Below are 24,646 nucleotides of genomic sequence, written 5' to 3'. Positions count from 1 at the left end.
TTTAACTAGAGGCTTGGGCTGAGCTGAATTAGGCACGTGCATTAGGAGGGGAATGGAAGTGATGTTAATACTGATGTTGGGCTATGACTTGGAGAAAAAGGCTGAGTAACAACAACAACACAATTTTGGCTTCACTCCGAAGCATCCTGATTTTAAAATCAAATAACAAATGTACCTGAAAGTAGAATGCCTTTTTCTCCAACTACAGTGTCAAACCCTTTTGGAAAATCTCTGATAAAATGAGCAGCATTTGCTATTTCAGCAACTTTCTGAATCTCCTCTGCAGTCACGGTAGATGGATCTTCTGCACCATAGGCAATGTTTTCAGCAATAGAGCAGGAGAACAGAATTGGTTCCTGACAAATTCAAAAACATAACTAACATGTTACATCTGTAATTACAAGCACACATCATCTGGATTTCAAAAAACATGAATTCTAATTATAAGACCCAGCACTAATCCATTGCATATCCCTATAAAAGAATATTCGTGCTAAAGTTAGTTGAAATAGATAAAAAGAAAAAACACAGAACAATCCAAATTTTCCTAATATTCTAACAGGCAAGGGACATGTGTGTCTTAAAAACAATCTGTTTGTTAAGATGTCACTGAACATCTCCCCATACTTCCCAAGTGAGGGAGCTGCTAGGAAAGGGGCACTCCATGACGAAGCACCAACAGAGCTGTATTTTCATGATTTCCTAATGGAATTGCGCTTGCCAGGAAACAACACTGAACACAAGTCATTTTGCATATGGCTGCGCAAAATGTGATTGGGCAACTGCCATTAATACGTCACGTTGTTATATTTTGTGTTACTTTCTTCAACAGACCACAATAAACATGGAGGTACTGGTATCTGTATGATTTGCAACAGTGTTTCCCAGGCTGCATATGGAGACTTTTCTTTTAAGCAAACACACTGTATCACTGTAATTCTGTAAGAACAGACTACAGAATAACGGGACTAGCTCTGAATGCTCATGCTAAGAGTAAAACATTCACATCAGCAGTTAAGGTGAGATGGAGGAACTTTACTGAGAAGTAAGATTACGCAGTTCTACAAAGAAGAGAAGTGAGGCCCAGCAAGTTGCTTAGAGAAAACTATTACATTCACTTAGGAATTTTTTCCTCCTTACCTGACTCACTGTTCCAATCTTTGCCCTGAACCATAGTGGATTTAACTGACGAATGTCAAAGCCATCAACAGTGATAGTACCTTAAAGTAAAGAAACAGTAAAGTCAGGGGTGTTCTGACTTGCACTGAAGAGGCAAAATAAACAGCTGAGAACAAGGACCCCTGGATGCACACATCCCAGGATGCTGTCACAGCAGATCAGAGACGCAAAGCGATGCAGGCACCACCACACGCCGATCACATAGCCCAAAGGGAAGCACACTTGCACCGATGAGATGGTCCCATCAGGACCTCAGTGCAGGAACCTCAGATGTTTATAAGGTGTATCAGAGACACAAAGCATCACTTGTCAAATCAGAACAACACGCAAAACATACCTGCGATAGGATCATACAGTCTTAGTAGAAGGGATACAATAGTTGATTTCCCTGCGCCACTCGAGCCAACCAAAGCCATCACAGAGCCAGCTGGAATGGAGAGGCTGAAATCTTTGAAAATGGATGTTTCTGGACGTGTTGGATAAGCAAACTCAACGTTCTTGAATTCTAAAGCACCTCTGAATGTGTCTTTGCCTAATGTGATTCCCTCTATATGAGGAAATAAAACAGAAACATATGAACAGATGTTAAAACCAGCTCAAACCTCCCAGAACCTACTTAATAGACAGTCAATAGAAGTTATATCTCTGCACATGAAGCCTAGGGATAGCTGGAAGCCACAACATTAGACGACAGAGGTTATGTTTCAGCCATGATTAAGTCAGTGTGGTACACTGCTCGCTCCTCACTGCAATTTCAGCTTGCTCACCAACGGTGAAGCTTTAGGCTACTACAGCAACAGGGATAATATGTAACAACTTCTGGTATTTATATCTAAAGTGATTATCTGAATTTTTAAACATATTATAAGCAATTTATATTTTATCAGTTTGGAGCAATTAAATAAAATGACACAGTACTGAAGGCCAAAGTCCTCTTGCCATAGATCCGATGCAAAAAGATAAATGCTGCAAATCACTATTGCCCTTTCACTGTGCTACAAAAGTCACCCGAAACAGCCTTCCCTTTGGAGGACAGTAGATCACTTAGAACTGCCATTTAAATCATTAGCTTTTAAGAAAAAGCTAATGGATTTGTGAACAAATGGCCATTTTAAAGACTTTTAAAAGTGGAAAATATAACAAATTCAGGAGAAGGATGCATTCAAAGATCAAGCAAAGGCATAATACACAGGCAACAGACCATAGAAAGTAAGGTTTCAAACTGTGAAATACCACAGCTAGCCACTATGAATGAATGACTGTCAAAATTAAAGGAACTTCTTTCTGGAGCACAGCATTTGTTATAAATAATTATCTTAATATCAGTACTAGAAAAAGCTTATAAGTAGATAACACAAAGACATATCATTACTTCAGGCCCTGCTATATCCCAACAAGAGAGTGGTGAGGTGCTGGAACACCCAGAGAGGCTATGGGTGCTTCATCTCTGGAGGTGTTCAAGGCCAGGTTGGATGGGGCCCTGGGCAGCCTTGTCTGGTATTAAATGGGGAGGTTGGCGGCCTGCATGCAGCAGGGGGGCTGGAGTTTGATGATCCTTCAGGTCCCTTCCAACCCAAGTCATTCCATGATTCTATGAAGGTATGCCCACACAAAGTACAGTAATTTGACAGTGGTGCAGTGTTCTCAACAGATAGTCTCATGAGCTTCTGACCAGTTTTGTGAAAATGGACAGCACCACAGACTCAAGTAGCGTTCAGCTAAAGCCATGTGACTCCAGACCATTCATTCTTTTTAGATGTAACCCCAAACCAGCTACAGCACATGGCAACACGCATCCCTGATAAACAGGTATCTGAGGGAAGGAACAAAGACACCAATCAATATTCACTAGCTCTGCTGTTCATAGAACAAACTACTGATTTTGCTTCTCTTTTTCCCAGCTTTCCTCCTCTTCTCCAGGCTTTACACTTTAATGGGAGTAGCACAGAAATTGTAGAGGTAAGAGCATGGTATTTCAGGCTCCTTCCTTGACTTTAATCTATGGACACACACACATAACTTGTTAGGTAAAGCACTACAGCCTGTAAATGCCTCTTTGGGAAAAGAAACTGTATGCTAGCAGCACAATTCTTAATACATCAAATTAACAAGTAATTGCTTATCTTTATTGTCAGTTCCAATCATTGCATAGTCTATAACATTACCTGAAATACCAAAATCTACTTCAGTAAACAAAGTCTGCTACCACAAGTTATTCCTCTACATACTCCTTGCAAAAATATCTAAAAGCTATATGCAGGGTTGTGCTCATTTTGTGTTTGGATCACAAAAGGTGGTGAAAAAAACTCCCATCACCATTAGTTCTTGACATATGTGTTGTCACCATAAATAATTGTTTACTGAGACAAAGGTCTGCTTTCTTCATTAGTTAGTTTACAATGAAAGAACACTTAAAAGAAACTTTCTGTAAGCCTATGCAAAGTCGATGTCTGAGACTTCGTCCAATTTATTTTTGGCCTACACAGTAAGTATCATTTTCTGTATGTCACTATTAGTATAACTAAACAACTCAGTATTTTCAGTGGGAAAGCCAATACTACTGCTTATGCTGTTCTGATGCCAACCATAAAGTAGTCATCCGCTGAAATTATCCAAATAAAAATAAAATACAATAAATCACATCCAAATGATGATTAAATCAGCAGTCGCACTGGATCTACAAAGGACACAGCACACTGCAGTGAGCTCTAGATTGTTCCTCATGGTGTGAAGTTTATGCTAACTTCACTGATAAAGACAAAAGCATGCAGCTCTCCCTTCATTAGCCAGCTGGTAGTTACCTTTTGGACAGATGGCTTCGATTCTAAGTCTCTATCTCCATCCATTGGAGACAGTATTACTTTTCCCTGTCTATATAGTAGAGTCTATACACATTGAAAAGTGTCCTACAGACATATTTGCAGCTGTAAAGAGAAATGAGACAAAAAGCCAGACTGTGCCTTAGTATCAGCCAGATTAAAAACCCTGGTAACTCCAACAGTAGGAGACAGGAGCAAATAAATAAATAACTAAATAAATTTAAGTGGAGTATTTAAAAAATAACCCTCAGAATCAATCGATTCAAAACTAAAACTCCATTCTCTATGCCATAGCTCACTCAAAAAAAAAAAACAAAAAACTATTATGTTTGTTGAATGCGCTTTTCTAGTCTTCTTAAAGTAACCCTTACAAAGTTCATTAACTAGAGAACCATATAAAGATTGGAGGGTAAGAAAGAGGGTAAGCTGTCTTGAATTCTGCCCCACTGCATTTACTAACAGCATGCAGAGCTGGTCAAAACTTATATATGACTTTCGATTAATGGGATACAGTTCATGAAAAAAAGAAATAGCAATTCACACCAAGTATCTTCTATAAGCAACTCACTGAACTACTTTAAGAAATGCAAATGCTGATTTTATCCAAAATATATTCAACACTGGAGGGCACTGTCTGGCTTCCAAACACTACAACTGCAAATTGAGTTGCTGACAAAATTTTTAGTTACAAGGTCAAAAGGCAGATTTATAGATTGTGTTTGCGTATCTTCTTTCGGGGATCTGACAACTACGTGACCAAGGTACCCTTTATAAAAGCTAACGCCTCTCAAAGGCAAGCAACTTTTTCTGTAAAACTACTGATAAAATAGATGTGCTTTCAGACACAGCAGATCTATCTTTAGGCTTAAAGCAGCCCACGAGAAAAATCATGTGAATGACTGAATTGCCACAAAAACTGCCTGGTTTTCCTCACACTTCCATCAATGTCAAACTTGATTCATCAAAGACATTACCTTCCCTTCAAACCCTTTCCCTTCCCCCCCCCACCCCCGCCCAGTAGCTTAAAACACTGCAGCAACATCAAAAATATTACATGCCTGTAACCAGGGCCAACACCACACATGTCAGCTTAGGAGGCTGCTCACACACAGAGGCCCATAACTCCCTTACCCATGGTGAATTAGGTAAGCTGTATACCAGAATGGTTCCTGCCCCTTCAAAATGGGCAGTGCTACCTGGAGGAAAAGGGTGGAAATCATTCCAAAAGCCACACCTGCTGTACCTACACATCCCATGTACTCCTAAAGATTCTCCACCTCTGCTCCACCTTTTCCTTCCTTTCATTCCTGTCATATCTCAGCCCCACTCTTATACCAGAAGAGCTAAAAACATGTAATTTGACACATGCTGCTGAAATGCCTCAAACTGTTTGTGCTTGCAACTTAGATTTCAAATGCCTTATCAAAGAACCATATTTCACTAGACCAATGTGAATTGTCTGCAGAAACTTGAGATATTCTTAAGGTGAAACACCTGGTTTTGAAAGCTTCTTTTTTCAGACTGCTTGATTTCATAAACATTAGAGAGGTACATGGTAAGTCTTTCAGTGTAAACACGAAATACAGCCATCTCATACAGAGCTCTTCCCTCTACTTTTTCTCCCTTCTACTCTTAACTGTAAACAGAACGCAAGAGAAAGTGGTGCTGACATCAAAGCAAGGAGCTAGAAATGAGCATGTCTTCAGTCAAATCACTTCCAAAGTTACAATATTTAAAGGAATATCCTGAATTAATTAAGAGGGAAAAAAAAAGGATAAAGCAAAACAAAAAATTTGAGCATCTAAAATTTCTGGTTCAAGGAAATTTCTGTTTCAGAGTTGGGAGAAGGCTGAAAAGTTAGCACTATAAGTTCTTTCTGAAAAAGATGCTTTCTGAAAAAGATACATTTAAGCAGTACCAACCTTCAGTACTTCTGAAGTGTAGAGAAAATCAATCTATGAACAATAACGAAACAAGGACCCACCATTAAATGGAAGTTGGGGCTTCCTCTCAATCAATTCCCACAGACGTCCACCAGCACCTAATCCTTTCATTAATTCAGAATAAAAGGAACTTAGACCTAAGCAAAAAGAAGAACAGCGTTATGCATCTGTATCAAATGGAAGACATTAGTAGGCATCAACTTTGCACTTCACCAGCATCAAAGCATCAGATACATGCAGGGGATCTTTAACTCCAACACACTATCAGACCTGCTGGTTTGAGTCCTATTTAGTCTCAGCAGAGAGCTACCAATGACTCTTTTTTGCCATTTTTGTATCTACAAAAATAAATAAATAAATAAATAAAATCTGAAAATAACACAAGTGTTTTTACACACTAAGCTTGTGTATCCTCAAAATCAAAGCACGTCTTTTCCATTCACCTTTTAGCATTAAACTTCAGAGAAACAGCTTTGCATACAAGCAGCTACATTTTCAAAATTTTTCAGCAGAACAGAACACTCTGAATGCCCTTCACTGTCAGACAGCTTTACTGGATGACCCTAAAGGTTCCTTCCATGCCAAACGATTCTATGATTCCCTGCTTGCTGAGTCAGCCACAGGAGAGGGAGGGCACAAAACTAAAGGCTGAGCTGACTGTGCCTATGTAGAGAACTGAAAACGTAAAGCAATGTGACTCCCAAGTCTGCATGCTTCAAAAGTTACTGGGCAAAGAAAAACCTAGGGACAAAGCACGCATGTACTAATGGGTCACAGCTCTTCACAGCCATGTGAACCATACTGGAACCAGCTTGACTGGAAGGTTTTCCAGTTGAAAGAAGCAGACAAACAAACCTGGAACCAAAACTGAGTATGATAAGTATATATCTTAGTAAAGATAAGTGTATATCTGAGTATGATAGTATATATTTTATACTTTATGTAACTATAAAATGTTTTACTTGTTGATTTTTTTGTATGTATTTCAAAATAGAGTTAACCAATTTCAGATTCCCTGAAGACCAACAGAATAAATTCATACAGAATGAAGCACGTTGGCCTAAAAATGCATATAATGTTGAGAATGATCTCAGGAGGGCAGAAAACCCAAGGTATCCTAAAATAAGCTTACTGGCTTATTCTTGCAGAGCAACAAGCCCAGCACAAAGTGTAGATAGGGCTTTTCATCATGTTGTTGCAGAAGACTGTTTGAAAGCTGGCAGTAAAAGGCACAAACCACAGCAAGAAGCTGTCTGCTTGGCAGAAAAAAACAAACCCTCTGCAGCTTACTGCCCTGCATGAAGCTGAAGGTGTCACTCCCACACAGCCCCTTGAAACTGAGACACACACATTTGCAAATCCATAACCATTCATAAACAAGACTGTACAATATGGACAGCAAGTACTAATGAGAACATGTTTTTAATTTTCTTAACCTCTCTTCAATTTTTGGTGGAAGACACTGGCAGCAAACTTCTGTAAACAGAACACTTGCAGCAAACAAATAGAGGCAGTGTTCCAGATTACACAATGAGCTTCACAGCTCACTGCCTGAACTCCTGTATACACTGATGACGACATATACTCTGCAAAGTGTTCAGCAGATCTCTATGGTTGTAGGTGTCAAGGAAGGCAGGCACCTTGTGGCAATACACCTTTACTTTTGAGTCCCCATGAGAACGAGCTCTGTGCAGAACTATAGTCCTCTATAATCTTAAGCAGAATTTTAAAAGATAATTTTATTGGAAATAGGACTCAACAATGTGTTTTCAGTCTTTCTAATATTATTTTTCATTTATTTAATATTATTTTTTCCCATGTTTCCGAAGCTCAGGGGCTCTACTGACCAAGTGTAAATGATTCTGAGAAGACAGATTGTTGGTGGTTGGAATGAGTTCCACTGGGACTCTGATAGCTGAGGAAGCAGGTTTGTGAATTTTGTCCTCAGGCACATCTTTGTACTTTCCACAGTATCAGACTTTGTTTTAAAGAGTACAGATGAGCTGCATTGCCTTGCCAATCTATCAGAAGCAACAGACTCATTTTTAAAGAACCTTCCAACCAGTAATCAAGCTTCTAAGTACCTTATCTTCATTTTTGCCTGTACGCAGCAGTGAAGACTGCTCTCTCAAAAAGATGAACAGTTTGTTTCTGGGCCAGTAGATTACTGAGTCTGAGCTTCAAGAAGTCAGTAAGGGAAAACAAAAGGTTAGCACCAGAGTGTTGTGTTCAGCTGGCATTTTATTTAATCTTCCAGCTCAAGACACTCTTTATACTGATTTACCACTAAATTCTACATGACTTTCTAACTTGACTACATTTAAAGACAGAAACATGTGTTTAAAAAAAATTAAAAAAAAACAACAACAAAACAACCCAAGCCCATAATATTATTTCTTTGCATAACATGCCAAATATTTTAATTTAGATCTAAAGAATATTGGAGCAATACTTATTTGTCACATATCCACATTGAAAAAAATAATAATCTCAGTATTCAAGTATATAAAGCTTATAGTAAGTAATACATTATTTTTTTAATTAACTCTTCAGAAAAAGAGGAAAAAAAAGTATGATTTCTTATGAAGACCATTTGGAGACTTTTTTAAGAAAGCTGGATCTTCTAAGAACTTCTTCCTTCACACTTCTATACTGACTGTAATGCTTCCAAGTGAATAAAATCTAATTCCTTATTCCATACCTCCTATGCTTATTCCAACCCAGAAGGCATACATTAGGAATGAAGAGAGTTCACCAACTGTCATATAAGCACTGCCCATCAGTAATCCTCCTTTGTATAAGACTGAGAGGACAATTAAGTTTCCAGAAAGGCCAGTCTAAGAAAAAAAAATGAAGGAAAATCAGACTTGTCACAGACAGGAAATAGTGTTTCAGAATTTTCCTTCCACTGAAAGAGTTATCTACAACTTTAGAGGACTGAGTTAAATCTGAGCAAAACCAAGCTAAGCCAATAGCCGTACAGACATCCAGTGACCCTGCACTGTGCCATCCAATAAGCGTACGAAGAGCAAGTAATCCCACCCCCCTTTTTTTTTTTAATCCTCATTCCCTAAAATGGAATGACAAACATAGGCATAATTCAAGAAGGGTTGGTAGGCTGTGGTTAGGTTGCAGTTTCAGCTGGTAAACAAATTCAGTGCAAACTGTTATGGACAAACACAATCCCACTCCAGTGCATACATCCTTTGCATGGTTGCTCGTCGCATCAGGAAGCCAAGCATGTAAAACACCACATGTGGGGAAGATTTCCACTAGTTTAGTTCCCTGAACAGGAGGGATGGGCTTAGATGGATAGTACAAAGGAAGGTGTGAGACAGAAAGAGAGGCTTAAACAGACTTTATCATACCAATTCATCTTGAGGTGCAGTTTCACAGAAATTTAGACTGATTAAAGTCCAATCTTCCCACAGTTTAATGTTGGTTCAATTTACCCTCAATTCATTTATTTGCAAATCTGCAAGTATCCTCATGAATTTTAAAATAATTGACACTTGGAATAGCACGGTTGGTTTCCTTTCATCAAAGCATACTTACTGCTCCAAAGAAGCCTGCCCGAGCTAGCGCCTCTTTTTTAGCCAACTGTAGCACATAATCAACTTTATTTGTGTATTTCTCCATTTCAGCCATTTCTTGCCCAAAAGCTCGAACTGTTCTTATGTTTCCGATACGCTCTTCAGCTAACTAGATTAAAGCAAAGAAGAAAACAAATGCACACAGTCACACCATTTTGAATGTTCCTATTACGGACCATTTGAAAGTCAAACCAATATTACCATGCTCATCTCCAAGTACATTCCTTTGAATACCACTGAAAATTTTTCATGCCTTCCTCCTGACTTTTTTTTTAATTTTATTATGCTAATTTTATTTTGCATGCCCAGGCAGTTTTAAAACAGAACTTCAGGACTACCTTGACTTCAGTGCAAACAGAGAATTAACAGGATAAAAATAGGGTTTCAAAAAATCTTGACTTAATGTGAACAATGAACATCTGAAAATTACTATTCACAGTAACTTGCAATAGCACCATAGGGAAGGGAAAAATAAAGAATATTGCTCTCTATAGTATCATGTGACAGAAATATTGCAGTTATTTTGTGAAACAATTCTACTCCTTTAAACAAAGCAGCACCAGGAATTAATTTAGACCAACTGCCAGTGTCCCATTCTAGCTCAGTATTTTATTTTAACTTCTGAAGAGCAAAATAACAATTGTAAAATGATCTAAACTCTAATCAGTCAGACTAAGCTGTTAGCAGACATTGTGATATCCTTACAAAAAAACAAGACCCCTTTTGGGTGAAGAAGTAGGAGATAAAAACACAGTAATTGTCTTTTCCATACCGCATTCGATCTGGAAATATGAGTGAAACACTAAAATTGCTTGTCTGAGTGAACTCCCACACCTTGTTTTCACACTACGAGCTTCCTTTGGATACAGGATGAGAGAGTTACATAGAAGATGTCTAATCCTTCCTGGGCATAGACAATTTACAGAATTCCTACGTAGGATATCCCAAGTTTATGACAGCTGATAGCAATGCCTATCTTAGCTAACCTTTCCTAATTATATTTCTATGCATTTTAATGACATTTCCCTTAGTCTGAGAGGAAATGATTGTCTTATCACTATTTATCTCCCAGCACTTTTCAGTATTTCATTGCACTCAGCAAACACAACTAAGTCTTTTTTACAACATCCTCCTTGGAAACAAAAATTACTTCTGTTTTCCTCTCTAAGATCTAAGTACATACTAATAATATGTACTAATACTCTAAGATCTAAGTACATACTGAGATGCCCAGAAACTTATGTATGTAGAAAAAAGTCTAGCCTCAAACATTAAGACGAAAACAAGTCAACGATTCCTTTCAGAGGTCAACTCGCTAAGTTTTCTTAAAAAAAAAAAGAAAAAAAGAAGACATATCTAGGTGCTTCTAATCTTCTAATGGCTTAAAATTCATAATCACGGTCTGAGAAAAGTATTTTTCAAGCCCAGGTTCTCAATTACACAGATTGCTTTTTTCATAGATTTTTTTTTTCTTTAATACTCCTTCATAGCTGTAGCCTACCATCATCCTTTCCACAATGCACATTTCCTAATTCTCAAGGCCTGGTACATCCAGGACACGTTGTATGGACAACCTTTTCCAAAGCACTGTTGTTTTTGAATTGTACGGATAAGTGTTACCAAAGCTTATCTTTTGTAGCGTCCAGGTGCGACACTAAAGGCATAGCGTGGCTTAGGGCAATGAACAGTACTGTTATCTTCAGAAGATCTGTAACTTCAGAATTAGTAATCTAAATACATCAGAGTAACTTTGAAGTTAATTAGAAGGGTCTGCTGCAAGATTACCTGTGTTGCTTCTGCAAGAGAATCTTGGGTCATTTTAGTAAGTTTTCGCAAGTATCTTCCATAAATCACAGCCACGATAGCCAAGGGTGGCACAACGCTCAGAACAAAAGCAGCAAGGCCAGGAGACACAAAAAACTAGAAGAAAAAGGGATGTGTGAGGGGTTTATGTTCAGATGAAAAATAACTGCAAATAACAACTGCAAATATTGCAAAAAAACTGCAATACTGAATTGTAACTTCCCTTGCCAGAGTTTTCTGAAATTAGTAAGATTGCAATTTAGTGCTGCCATGCTTTCATTTCTCATGTTTTATTTCTTCTAGACAGTATTTGGGGAATGTGTTCCATGGTTACAACGAAGGACTATAAGTGGAGAAGTCTGCATTTCATTTCCAGCTTTCTCACTGGTTTGCTGCGTGAACTTAGCCATGTGTTTTAAGCTGGCAGTCAACAGGTGTACCTGGGGATGCTGAAGGACATATGCTATTACAATATCTAAAGTGCTGTCACAGCTGTTGAATAAATAGTGTGATACAGAAACTTTGAGTAGAGAAATATCATACGGTATTTCTGGGTATCTGAGGAGCAGATGGAATCACCTGCACTCTTTGGCACTCAAGAACGGTCACAGCCTACAACAACATAGCGTTGAAAAATGTATCACTCATAATAGCATCATCATTAATACTCATAGGTAATTATTACTATACTACTTCTTAAAATTAGATCTTACATGTTTTCACTTCATTTTGATTTCTGTAGTTTAAACAGAAAAATCTCAAAAAAAATTAGAAACGGATTTAATTGACACATTTTATAATTATTCTGCAATAGTCTATAGAGTCTCTTGATAGTCCACCTTTTAAAACTGCACAATGGCAGCATTTTTGGGCAAGATGTCTTACATAAGGTTATTCCAATTAATCTGCTGCAGAATAAACCTTAGGCTCTTGGCTAAGACAGACAGAAAGCTGTAATTGTTATCAGTGACGAAGTATTAAAACTTGAAAGCTTCATAGTGGGAACTGTTACCAGTTTCTAATAAAATCAGTCTTGGAAGATTTTTTTTTTTCCCCAATCCTTGAATTTACCATACTTTTATCTTTCATTTAAGATAATTGCCACCAGTGAATCTTCTCTTGAATAAGTGTAACAAAATTCATGAAAACCACCAAGGGAAGTCAGACTTTTTGTAAATTAACTCACCAATGGGAAATATTAACTGATGCACTGCACCAAAGCCTTCACTCATATATTCCTACCCAAAACAGCACTAAGTGGCACGGTTTAATAATTACAAGGTTGATGGTTGGACTTAGTGCTCTTGAAGGTCTTTTCCAAGCTAGATGGTTCTAGGACTCTATTCTATGTTTCTGTAGTCTTTATGAACAAAAATACTAACACCTGTAAAAATCTTGAGCAGCAACTCAAAGTTCAGTGTTTGCTGTCTTTGCTCACCTAGGCTTTGTCCTGAGTCAAAGAACTTTAATGACTTTTACATCAGGCCCACCACATCTTATTCTACCAACAATCAATGGGACACTATCACCAGTTTTATTACATTCAGTAAGAATAGAGTTAAATTATTTGCCTACTGTATTTCATTTGATAAACCAGGGAAACAAGAGCAGTTTCTCTCAAATCTTAATTCTCCTTATTATGGCTTGTAATAAATATAATAAATAAATAAATAAAAAATAAACATAAATAATAAATAAACATCAAGTGTCCACAGACACATCATCTATTTGCAACCAGAGCATAAAGGATATTGTAGCTGTTAATAACCAGTAAAATACACTTGAATCCAAAAGGACACATACTTTCCGGTCTGAACTACATTCTCTGAATTGAAAAAAATATGAGGCTACAGGAAGCAACAAGCAAGAAACAGACTGCCATACCATCATTCCAACCCCCACAGATGCCTGAGCTCCTGCTCGGAGCCCATCAGAAAGGTTTTCAGTCAAGGAACGGCCCAAGAGTGCTGTATCTGAAGATAAGCGGTTTATCAGCTCTCCCGTTCTGGTCTTGTCAAAGAAAGCAGTTTCTTGCTTCAGAATAGAGGAGAACATGGTTGTCCTCAAACGTTTCACAATCCTTTGCCCTGTCAGAAACAGAAGGCAGTCAAGCATGGCTTACAGTACTTTACACACATCTACAGTGCAAAACATCACAGCACTCAACAGCACATAACGAGTCACATTACAGAGTTTTACCATGTCACAGGAACATAAGCTCTGAAATATCACACAACAGTAAATAAAAATGAACAATTATTCAGCATGCTTATCTTTGCATTATTAATTTACCCTTGATCTGGAAAGGAAAGCTACTGATTCCTAGAGGTTTTGTTAGTCAATGCCAAGACTTTATTTCAGATTACCAGATATCCTGACTGTGAAAAAAAAAAAGGTGACTCTCAGGTCCACTTTTTTGTTTTTACCTGCAGTCTGCATGAGGTAGACACGAGTAGCATTAGCAGCAGCACCGCATAGAAAGATTCCACTCAGCAAGGCACACAGGCTGGATAGGCTGTCAGTGAAGTCGTTGCTGGGATTTGTGTAAATGACATCAATCACTTTCCCCAGAAAGAAAGGGGCTGACATGGTAATAACGCTGGAAACTGTCAGAAAGCCAACGGCAGCTGCAAATTAACAAGGAGAAGGCAAGGAAACAAAGTCTGAATTTGCAAGATCATTAACAGTATATATGAAATAATATTTCACTTAAAATTTCCATTAAGCTTGTGAGCATGAGCACTAAATAACATTCTTTTATGTCATGTGCTGAATGAGATATTTTAAGTCCCTGTATAAATTAATTTAGGCAAGGTATCCATTAAAATTACAGGAGAGGAGTCAACTCTTTGAAAGGGTAGATAATATCAGGACAAGGGGAAATGGTTTTAAATTGAAGGAGGGAAGATTTAAGTTGAATGTCGGGGGGAAGTTCTTTACAGAGAGAGTGGTGAGGTGCTGGAACAGGCTGCCCAGAGAGGTTGTGGATGCCCCGTCCCTGGAGGTGTTCAAGGATGCCCAGGTTGGATGGGGCCCTGGGCAGCCTGGTCTAGTATTAGATATGGAGATTGGTAGCCCTGCCTGTAGCAGGGGGGATGGAGCTTGGCAATCCCTCACTCTAGTTTGGTTTGTTTTTCATTATTCATGCTTGTTACCATACTAACACTTCAAACTGTCAGTTTCTGAAATAGTAATGGACTGAATTAAAGATCTGATTTGAGAACCATCTAAAACAAGCAATTCTACCTGCAAGAAAAAGATAATATATATATGATTAACTCTTGATGGGCAAAAATTATATGTGTTAGTTTTGTTTAACTCTTCACTATTGCTGGTCTGAAACTAAAACAGCATAAGTACAAATAGAAGTCTGCTTGCTGAGGAGCAATGATTGTCATCAATGCTTGAATTCCTGTTGCAAGATCACTTTGGTAGCTCTGTTTGAAGCTGTTTCACACAACACTGGACCAAGACCAGGCCTTATGAACTTTCCCCTGCAAAGAAATTTCCTGAGCCAAGGATGCAACTTGATCCTGAGAAGGCAAGCCAAGCCTGAAGGGCTGAGAGCTCGAAAAATATCCTCTTGTTCAAAAACTGAACAAACCTGATATGAAAACCACTGAACCACAACAAACAATGCCATTTATACAGCATAATTTTCAAGCAGACAGCTCCACACTGAAAGCAACCATTCATACGGTTACCATAAAACTACTCGCAGATAACGTCTTCCAAGGCAAAAAGGAACTTTATTGCAAATCCTGGAGTCATCTGAGTTTTCCTTCAATTATCCTGAGCTTCTTGTATCACTTTTATTATGATGTGAGAGCAGCTGTGCAGTGCTGTAGAGCAGTACACCCAACATCTGCCACAGATGATGCAATGTCCTTTATCACCTCCACACACATATATGGAAAGCTTTGCTTCGGTTTTACTTGAAGCAAAAATACAGCTGTGCATTTATAGTGAAGAATTCCAGTTGTGAAGAAATGCATACCCAGCACCACCTGAAGCAAATGCTTCTCCACACGCTAACTGACATCCTGATAGGGTTCTGCACATTGCCCAGATGAGCTTGGCCACCATGTCCAACCCACTATACGGAGTCCTTATTCACGAGCTGCATGTGGTCATTCAGCTGTTTTACACTCAGGCTACCAAGAACATTAAAGGACTCAGCGCTTTCATTTGAAGCTACAGAAAATTTACAGAGTAGAAAGCACAAGATTTCCTACTGCAAACCTAGGTAACCCATGGCACAACCAAATTTAATAAGCATATTATTTAGTAGCTACAACTTCATACAAGCAAGTGACCTCATTAACAGGCTGGCTGCAGAGGTGTATTCAGGCCGTGAAGCAGCAGGGAAAATCTAGGTCATCTCCTATCAGGAAAAGCTGGTCTGTGAGACAGCAGGAGATAGTCAAAAGCATTGCTTTTGTGGGCACAGCACAGTGTTGCAGCTTGGCATCCATTAGTCCTGTCTCCTTCTCAGTTATGGATGGAACTGGACAACTATATAATGCAAACATTCAGCAAAGTAAGGGGAGTGTACAGCTAAAAGTCCCGTCTCTCTGTCCAGTGGTACAGCATTCCTGTCCTGGATTTACCAGTCTCTCTTCCTCATTTAAACTAGTATAGATTTCACTGTAATTACCTCCAACAGCCTTAGCTGGACTAAAAATCAATGCCAGTATGTAATGCAAACTTCAGGCTACTAAGCTACTTAGATATTAGTCAGTGGGTTGATGATAATACACACAAACAATGCAGTTCTGAAAAGGCTCATATCCATCAGACTGCTAATTTTCCCCGTTAAGCAGTATACACGCCTACAGTAATTTAATCACAAATCACAAGCAAAAGGAGGCTCCACAACTGAAACTCTTACTTTGATTCTAACAGCAGAACAACTACAAAATAGCACAGATGTCAAGCTGCTGAGCTGCTGTTGATTAATTAAAGAAAGAGGACTCAGCAACCACTCCTATCTCCACGCACAAAGAAGAGCTGTCACTGTGATAAGTGGCTAAAAGGAGCAGCACAAGGTGCTCAGCAAGCAGATAGGAAAACACTTTGGTGCCACTGAGTGTTGTCACTGACAAAAAAAAAGGTCAGGGTAAACTTTATTAAATAGTATTCATTTGACACAGCCTGCTCTGTTACCCAGATTACGTCAAATAAAAGAGTGCATTTTGGAAGATATATATATATATATATATATATTAGAGTAAACCAGTTTTGCAGGCTATAAGATGAAAACGAAACACAAAGCAAATCAATGGATGTTACAAAACCAGGGCTACACCAGACAGACCACATAAGCAAAGACAAGGCAACCCCGCTCCAGCAGCAGCAGAGAGCCCTGCTAGAAATCCTCAGCAAATGTTCTGCTTGTCTGCCTACACAGAAGCCCAGACCACTGCTTCAAAAGCTATACAGATCAGCATGCTCTCTAGTAAAGCTAGGGTGGGCTTGCTTTCTAACTGTGGGTCTGCAACTACATTTCATAGCAGACTCACTCTTGGCATAGAGGATTGGCTAGCAAGTGCTACAGGACATGCTGACAAGACATAACCAGGCAGAGTTATCAGAGGCTTCTCTTGAGAACAGGAATGAGGTGACTCTAAAGGGTTATAATAATAGTTCTTGCATGGGCAAGAACACCACCATGAGCACTATGGTAATTTCTAATTTTGCTCTCCCCATGCACTATGCAGAAGTGTATAAAAAACTAGCCCTTCCCCCTCAAGGCTTACAAGAAATTTTAGCGCAAATACATGAAGATTTGACCTCAGATGAATTAAGACCATTCAAATTGATCAGAGACGAAGGACAGAAAAATGAGGTAACGATGATGATTGGCAGCATACAGCAAATGAACGCAGTACCTAGCACTTCCCATTCAGAAAGGCTATAGATGTTACCTCCCAGGATCTTTCTCACATCTTCCTGCTTTCATCTGAACACTGGGGCTGGCAGATCAGAGCTCTGGGTTTGTGAGAAGCAGCCTTCTACGACTAGCTGAGAACACTTGTCCTTTATCAATTATCTGAGCAGCTTAAGTAAAATACACACTTACTTTTTAAGAAAATTCCACAGGGTCATTTGGAGTGACAGTCTACTGCAATGCACATGCATGGGGATAAGGCCACACAATTATTATTTTATAGGACAAAGGCATGCTGATAAATTCCATGTTTGTTGCTTAAGTGAAGTCCATTTCTGTTTGGCAAGTCCTGGCCCACAAGGAGTTTGTTGTGAATTATACAGGAATGCTGAATGGCTGTTATCAACACCACCAAGAGGCTGTTCTGCAAAGAACTATTTCAAGATGGAATTTTCTTCTGGTGTGCACTGAAAGATTTTGTGCCTAGTTCTAGGTTTAGGTATGACTGGAGCATTTTTCTTTTTATGTTAAATTCATACATGACATCAGGGCTGTGTCTATCATCACGTATCATGTATTATCATGCAATGCATCATTACATGTCAACATCATTACAGAACAACTTTTAGAGGACATCTCCTTAGATTATTTTTAGGAGTGTAATACTATTCTCACAAAAACAAGCGTGTTCCTGACAGCACTGCCGCAAGCTGCATCCCTGGGGCATTCTGGAAAGCTGCTAGCTCTTCTTGTGGAGGTGTGTTAACTTGCAGGGACAGTCAGTATACTGAATCTTACACATTACTACCCTTTGTGATTAACATAGCTTTTTAGAGTTTGCTTTTTTTTTTTTTTTTTTTAATAGGAAGATTCTATAGATAGTTTCATGCTGTTATTGCATCTGTGTGGTTTTTTGTTTCTTTTGTATTTTTATTTTCAAGGCACAAAAGAGCAATTCAGGTTTCCAAATGACAAAAAGCTGTTTTGTTTTTTTTTCTTTGGTACAACAACAATAGCATCGCACAACTTTAAATATCTCGAAGACAGCTCATGAAAAAGCTGGCATACTCATTTGACTGACCAGGGTCATACAACAGTTTGGAGAAGCCATCAGAGAAAACTGCAGTGGGACAGAATTAAACAAGAGACAGGTGAAACCTTTGAGGTAGCATCTCAAGAACAAGATGGGAACCCAAGATCTGGAGGCACGGTGAGACAGCAGCACCAGACTGAACCCCAGGACATCAGCTGGTGGCATCCCTCGTGCTCAGAACATTTCCATGAGGTAACTTAGGGAAGTTTACAATCTTGAAGAATGGCTGCTTTCTGAGCCATGAGGTGTTCAGGATTCACAGAAGTTATCCTCAGTAGCTCCTCACTGAGGCTCCTATGACCAAAGACTGACCTACCAGGAGTCCTTCACTATGCAGCAACCAGGACAAGAAGAAGCCACTGCAGGGTGGGCTGCAGAAGGTTTTCCAGAGGAGATATTTACAGAGGGAAGCGACCTTCCACACAGAGTGGTTTGAGGAAGTCTGTACAAAGGAGGAGCAAGGGAGACCGCTGCTTTGCATGGGAGGAAAGGAGGAAGAGGCAGCAAGGCACACAGACTGATTGAACGCCTGTGCAGGGCTGTGCAAAACATCTGCCTGGCAGCAACAATGGAAGCTGGGCTCAATCTGACTGCAAGGAGGTACATTTGCTTTCTCTCAAGAATTACAGAATCTCTGTTTCACAGTTGGTTATTATCAACACAAACAGGACTGCATGCTGGTCCTTTTCCGATGTTCAAAAAGAGCCTGTCACAAGCTGGCCTGTTTAAGAACTCAGAGAAAACATTCTCTTTCACATTTTTCTGCCATTGTGGGAAAACCTTTGGGGGGTGTGGGGGGGGGGCGGGGCCCATAGGAAAAGTTTGTTCTTCTATCCAGACTCACTATGAAAGGATGCCTCATATACCCAGGCCTGAATCCTCAAAATTTTTTCCCTGGATTATTCAGGACAGTTGACCAGTCTATAGTTATGGATAAGCAGAGATAGAGACCTTATACCAAAAAGGCAGAAAGCATTACTAAATTCTGTGCATTTACCACTGCATGGTAAATAAATAGCATAAACCACCAATCACGGACTCAGAGTGTTTCATCAATTTTTGAACACCAGACTTCCTTCCAATGACGAAGTATTTCAAGTTTCCACTATATTTTCTCATGACATTGATTTCCCTCAGACATAAAAATCAGCCAACACCAAACATCAAATGTTGAAAAATAATCAAATAACTCCAGGTTTGCTGCAGAAGTACAGTACCTTTCTTTTTTTTTCCCAATACATAAAATGCAAGCATTCAACTTGCTCCTAATCACTGACTCAGTCTTTATGTCAGACCACTATAGCAATTTTCCTTCGATAGTCATTATTTACTTAAACAGATGTGGCAGTGAAAACATTCTCCAGGGAAATCAAATTCTAAGCCACCTGGTGATCACAGTGGTCAACAGTTGCCATTACTGCAACATCTTCACAAAATAACTTCTCTGACAGTTCACCACCAGTTTAAAATATGAAGTGCAACCAACCAGCCCCCAACCACTTATTTACTTAGTGATAAAGCTACAAGGCTGCTTAACAACAAAATTAGAAGAAAAGTTGGTCGGAGACAACAGGTTGGACAACAGATTGGCCATGAGCCAGCAGTGTGTCCTGGTGGCCCAGAAGGCCAATGGGATTTTGGGGTGCATTATGAAGAGCACGGACAGCAGGTCAAGGGAGGTGATCCTCCCCCTCTGCTCTGCCCTCCTAAGGCCACATCCAGAGCACTGTGTCCAGTTCTGGGCTCCCCGGTTCAAAAAAGACAGGGATCTCCTAGAAGGAGCCCAGCACAGGGCCACAAAGATGATAAAGGGCCTGGAGCATCTCCCCTACGAGGAAATGCTGAGTGAACTGGGTCTGTTCAGCCTGCTTTAGCAGGAGGGTTAGACTCGATGATCTCTTCATGTCCCTTCCATCCCTGTGATTCTGTGAGAGGGGGGTATTTCACCTGTTTGATTTCTTTCAATAGCAGGCTCAATGCACATGGAAAAACAACCACCAAGTTAACCACGTACATGTCATACACACAGTAGATACAGTTTTAAAACCACCAGCATTGTCTTCAGAAAGATCAAGTTAAGGTGACAGCTGAGTTGCGCTAACAGAAAAGAGTGAACACAGGTTCACTTCTCAAGTCCACGTAAATGTTGCTCAGAAACACCCCAGCTACTGAGTGACAGCACAGAAACAACACGATTTATGAGAGTGGGGCTCAATCCAAGTTCTGAAGAGAAGGGCATCCTGGTGCCTGCAGTCCTTGGCTTCCATCAGCTTCCCTCCCATTATGCACATTTTAGAATTAATTTGACTCAGTGTCAAGGTTTTAGTGAGTGTATGAAAACTGATCTTTTTCAGCCACATCTGCTTTTTAGTTAATTTTTAAATGGAGAGGGAAAACTATTTATTTAAAAGCATGTGGATTGCCTACTGGTGTTACAATTCAAACAGCAAAGCCTGGAAGAGCAGGTTTCAAAATTAAGCCAGGTAAGCATTACTACAAGCTAAATAAACATTATTTGCCTGGTTTCATCTCCTAGAATAACTGATGTTATCAAAAATACTCACTCCCATTCAAGTACCTGACATAAAAAATGTCAGCTTGTACAAGTATAAAGAACCAAAAGCATGATCTTCCAGTAGTAATGCTTAAAACTGATACATACTACATTTCTGTGTGTACCCTATACATTAAAAAAAAAAAAAAAGACAAAGAAAAAAGTTCTTTACTACTCCAACCAAATGAACTAGTAAATTATTAAGATGGTTTCTGAACTGCTTTACAATGAGCACACCCAAAAACTTCAGTTAGTCTTGGGTACAATACTTTGATCCTGATTTTCTTCCTTAAATTGGCTTTCTATAAGAATTGTTTTTTATAGAGAATTATTCCTTATTAAAAATTATAAAAGAAAAATCTTCAGCAACCCAAAGACTTCTGATTCAAGAAAGTGCATCACCTGGCACGACTTCAAAGTACAGAAAAACGGCATGATGAACAAGGCAGCATTCTTGTAATTTCATGGCAATCCTAAACACAGGAAAAATGCTGTTGCAAAGGTTGCCCAAAGTTCTAAACTAAAACTGATGGAATAACATTTCTTGCACATCCTTAGAGAAGACCTGAGCACAAACCAATATTTCTTTCTCTACTCTACTCAGCCTGCAGTAAGAGTTGTACAGGAAAAGGACACACTTTGCTGTCGGATTAAACGTTTCAAAGCTGCTTTTGCTTACCCTGCAATTGAATAGAACCATTGTTTACTTGGAGTGTGGTTTGGATGAAGCGCAATGGACGGATTCTCACAGAGAGAAACAAGGAAGCGGGAAGAAATAAAAAGGATCATTTTGAAAAGGCATTTTTGCGGCCTCCCACACATAGTGGGATCTAATAACTTCAATGGTGGCTATATCCTATTCCTTGGGAATTAAATTCAATTGAAGACTCCAGTTTACCTGACTTGGCTGTACAACATCAGTCAAAGAATTCCTAAACTGATTCTCTCCCACTTTGTTAAAATCTCAGGGGTATTACAGAATTTAAATCCTCACAGTTCCACTGCACAAGAACATGGTTACTACCAGAGTGAATTCCCATTGTAATATTTGCTCATCTTTTTGGCACTAAGTACTACAAAACACACATGTCGTGTTGAAGCTGTACCTGGCTCTAGGAGTAACTGAAGACGAAAGAGCACATTACACAAGCTGTGTTTGGACATCGCTCTCAGACGTAGGGTTTGGATTTGGGGTGGTGCTGTGTGCAGCCAGGAGCTGGGCTCCATGTTCCTTGTGGGCTTCTTCCAGCTCGGGATATTCTGTTCTATGAACGATGACTTGCACAAGCCATTCAAACCCACAGACCATTATCTATCCTCAGCTTCTTCAGCCTCCCCTGACATCAACTACTCCATCATCAGTGATTGTGAATTTCAGTGCACAATTACAATTCTCAAAACATCACAAGCCCCACTACACGGCGTAACAAAAAAGGTACATCACTCCATAGGGTACTGCCATACACCTATGTTGCCAGCTATAAAACCCATATAAAACCCCAAAGATCTGGGAAAGCTAAGCTAGCTTGCAGAACAAAACCTCACCAGTAAGCCTCTTCAGAGAACCCACTGTGTTTACTGGTTACATGTGCTTGAAGATGAAATCAAATGGTTCCCTCTAAGTTCACTGTGTCATACAGTGATACTTTGAACCTTCCTCTTTCCTCCAGAACGGAGGTCATACAGATGCTGAGTTTATAAGGGCTAGATTTTCAGATGCAAAAGAAACAACAGAAAGCATTTAAACATATTCAGATACAAGGTCAGGGTGATTTCCTTACAATCACCTACAAGGGCATGTCTACCTGTATTTTTTATTCCTGCACTCTATAATAACCGAAGGTCTCTTCCTTGTTAGCTTTTCCATCCTCTCATTTAATTACAACTTAATATAAGTTTTGCCTTAAGCAGAGCGTCAGTGAGGATGAAAAATTTTGCATAAATTCACTTGTCTCCCAGAACTAAGACCAATGTTAAGAAGTAATCATTACATTTGCATGCTTTTTCTCCATTCTCATGATTTGCAATCAAGTTAATTAAAAAAAAAAAAATTAAGAACAAAAACCAAACACAAACAAACATACCAGTTTGTTATGTTTAAAGAGAAAATTGCACATAGCTGATTTTTAGTGACTGCGTAGTCAATTTACTTAAAAACATCAGAAGGTGAAGGGTACTTAGGACTATTTTATAATATAACTGCAAACTACCGTACTTAAATGTAAATTAAGATCTCAGTTAGATAGCAGCTTCCAGATCACCAAATCCTTCTTTAAAACAACTGCAATTTCAGGAATTTCAATAGAAACTTGGAAGACAAGGGGCTTTCAAATTTAACCCACAACACCGTGCAGAAAGCAATCCAAGTAAGACTGAAGCTCTATTCAACGTTACAACAACTTCATCCCCTCTCCTCTGCCTTTCCCATTCATCTTCCTCTGCTTTTACTCTGCAAGCACCAAACAGCTGCATAAAGCAGGAGTTCATGGCACAGAAATACTTTTTTAACAGAACTCAATTTGGATCCAAACTATTTCGGTCACGTGATGATAATGCATAAAGTCCTGGGATCATCCAACTGTGAATAAGAACTTGCACAGAAGTATTCTGTATTTCTCAACACCACCTCCTCCTCATCCAAGCCTGCCCACCCCACCTCCCCTCCCTCACCCCAAGGAGGGTTGCAGTCAGGGTCAGGATCTACCCACAAATGAAGTTTGTGCCAAGTCCTACAGGCCCGAGGCTGACAGGAGCACACCTGCTGCCTGCCAGTTCAGGTGGTTTTAGAAAAAGCAAGCAAACAAACAACGATTTGACACGTTCCTTTCTAAGCAGCAACTAATCCTGTTACCCTCAGGAGAAGCGATATCGAGACTACAGTGGCGTGTATTAGAGACCACCGTGCTTTACTTCATCCTAAGGAAACTAAACACAAATAAATCATTTAAGAAGCTTTTTTTTTCCTTTAAAGTTTTTGGCAACAAATTCTCGGTTGGCACAACTCTGATGTACGAGATTGAATAAACAAACAAACACAAACACGACCCTCATGACTCCCATTTTCTGCCTAATTCCGTGCAGTCTCAGACCCGAGTTTACTGCAAGCTGCTTTAGTAGCCAGCCCAGCACACGCACAAAGGCGGGAACCAGCACCAGCCGAGTTCCCTAACTTCCCCAACTTCTGCCTTCCCTCCCTCCAGAACAAGGCAGAAGCTCAGGGCGGGGTGGCAGCCCGTCCGTAGCTTTTCACACGCACCCGGCGCTCCCAGCAAGGCCTCCCCACGGCGCTCCGGGCGGGTCGCTGCACCCGATCTCGGGCTGCTCGCGGACACGGAGCTGCCACCGCTCCGGACTGCGCTCAGCAACGCGCCCCGCCGCCCCCTCCCCGCTCCGCCGAAGCCCCGTGGCGCGGGGCGGGAGGGCCGCGGCCGGTACCTGTCAGTCTCCAGCGCTCGGGACGCGCCAGGGCCAGCAGCCTCCTGGCCTCGAAGCGCGGCGGCCCGGCGGCGGCTCCCCGTGGCGCCGGCGGCGGTGTCGGCTCGGGGCCGGCGGCGACGCTCAAGGCGCGCGGGGCGCTGCCCGCCGTCCCGGGCGGGAGGAGGAGGCGGCAGCGCGGCGGCGGCGGTCGGGGCAGCGCACCGCACCTGCCGGCCGAAGAACGCGGCGAGGAGCGGAGCCCGGCGGGCCCGCAGGCAGCCCGCGCCCAGGGGGGCGGCACCGCATGGTGCAGCAGCGGCAGCAGCCAGGGCAGGCGCGACGCGTAGCCCGCCAT

At 40.3% G+C, this 24,646-nt stretch overlaps 1 protein-coding gene across 1 annotated transcript; it reads right to left on the bottom strand.

Moving 5' to 3' along the window:
• Positions 1-6: 6 nt before the first annotated feature.
• ABCB10 (ATP binding cassette subfamily B member 10) lies at positions 7-24,646 on the bottom strand. Its single transcript, XM_042883053.1, has 10 exons — positions 24,310-24,646; positions 13,764-13,964; positions 13,222-13,424; positions 11,320-11,454; positions 9,497-9,643; positions 8,643-8,778; positions 5,983-6,078; positions 1,517-1,726; positions 1,141-1,220; positions 7-356 (listed from the first exon to the last, which is right to left on the bottom strand). Exons 1-10 carry the CDS (start codon positions 24,644-24,646, stop codon positions 159-161), a joined length of 1,743 nt encoding a protein of 580 aa, XP_042738987.1. The 3' UTR covers positions 7-158.

Source organism: Lagopus leucura, unplaced genomic scaffold (assembly GCF_019238085.1).
Source record: "Lagopus leucura isolate 7727_CA_CO unplaced genomic scaffold, USGS_WTPT01 Super-Scaffold_73, whole genome shotgun sequence".
NCBI lineage: Eukaryota > Metazoa > Chordata > Aves > Galliformes > Phasianidae > Lagopus > Lagopus leucura.
Note: the sequence above shows the minus strand (reverse complement) of the source record. Positions and strands in the feature narration are given on the sequence as shown.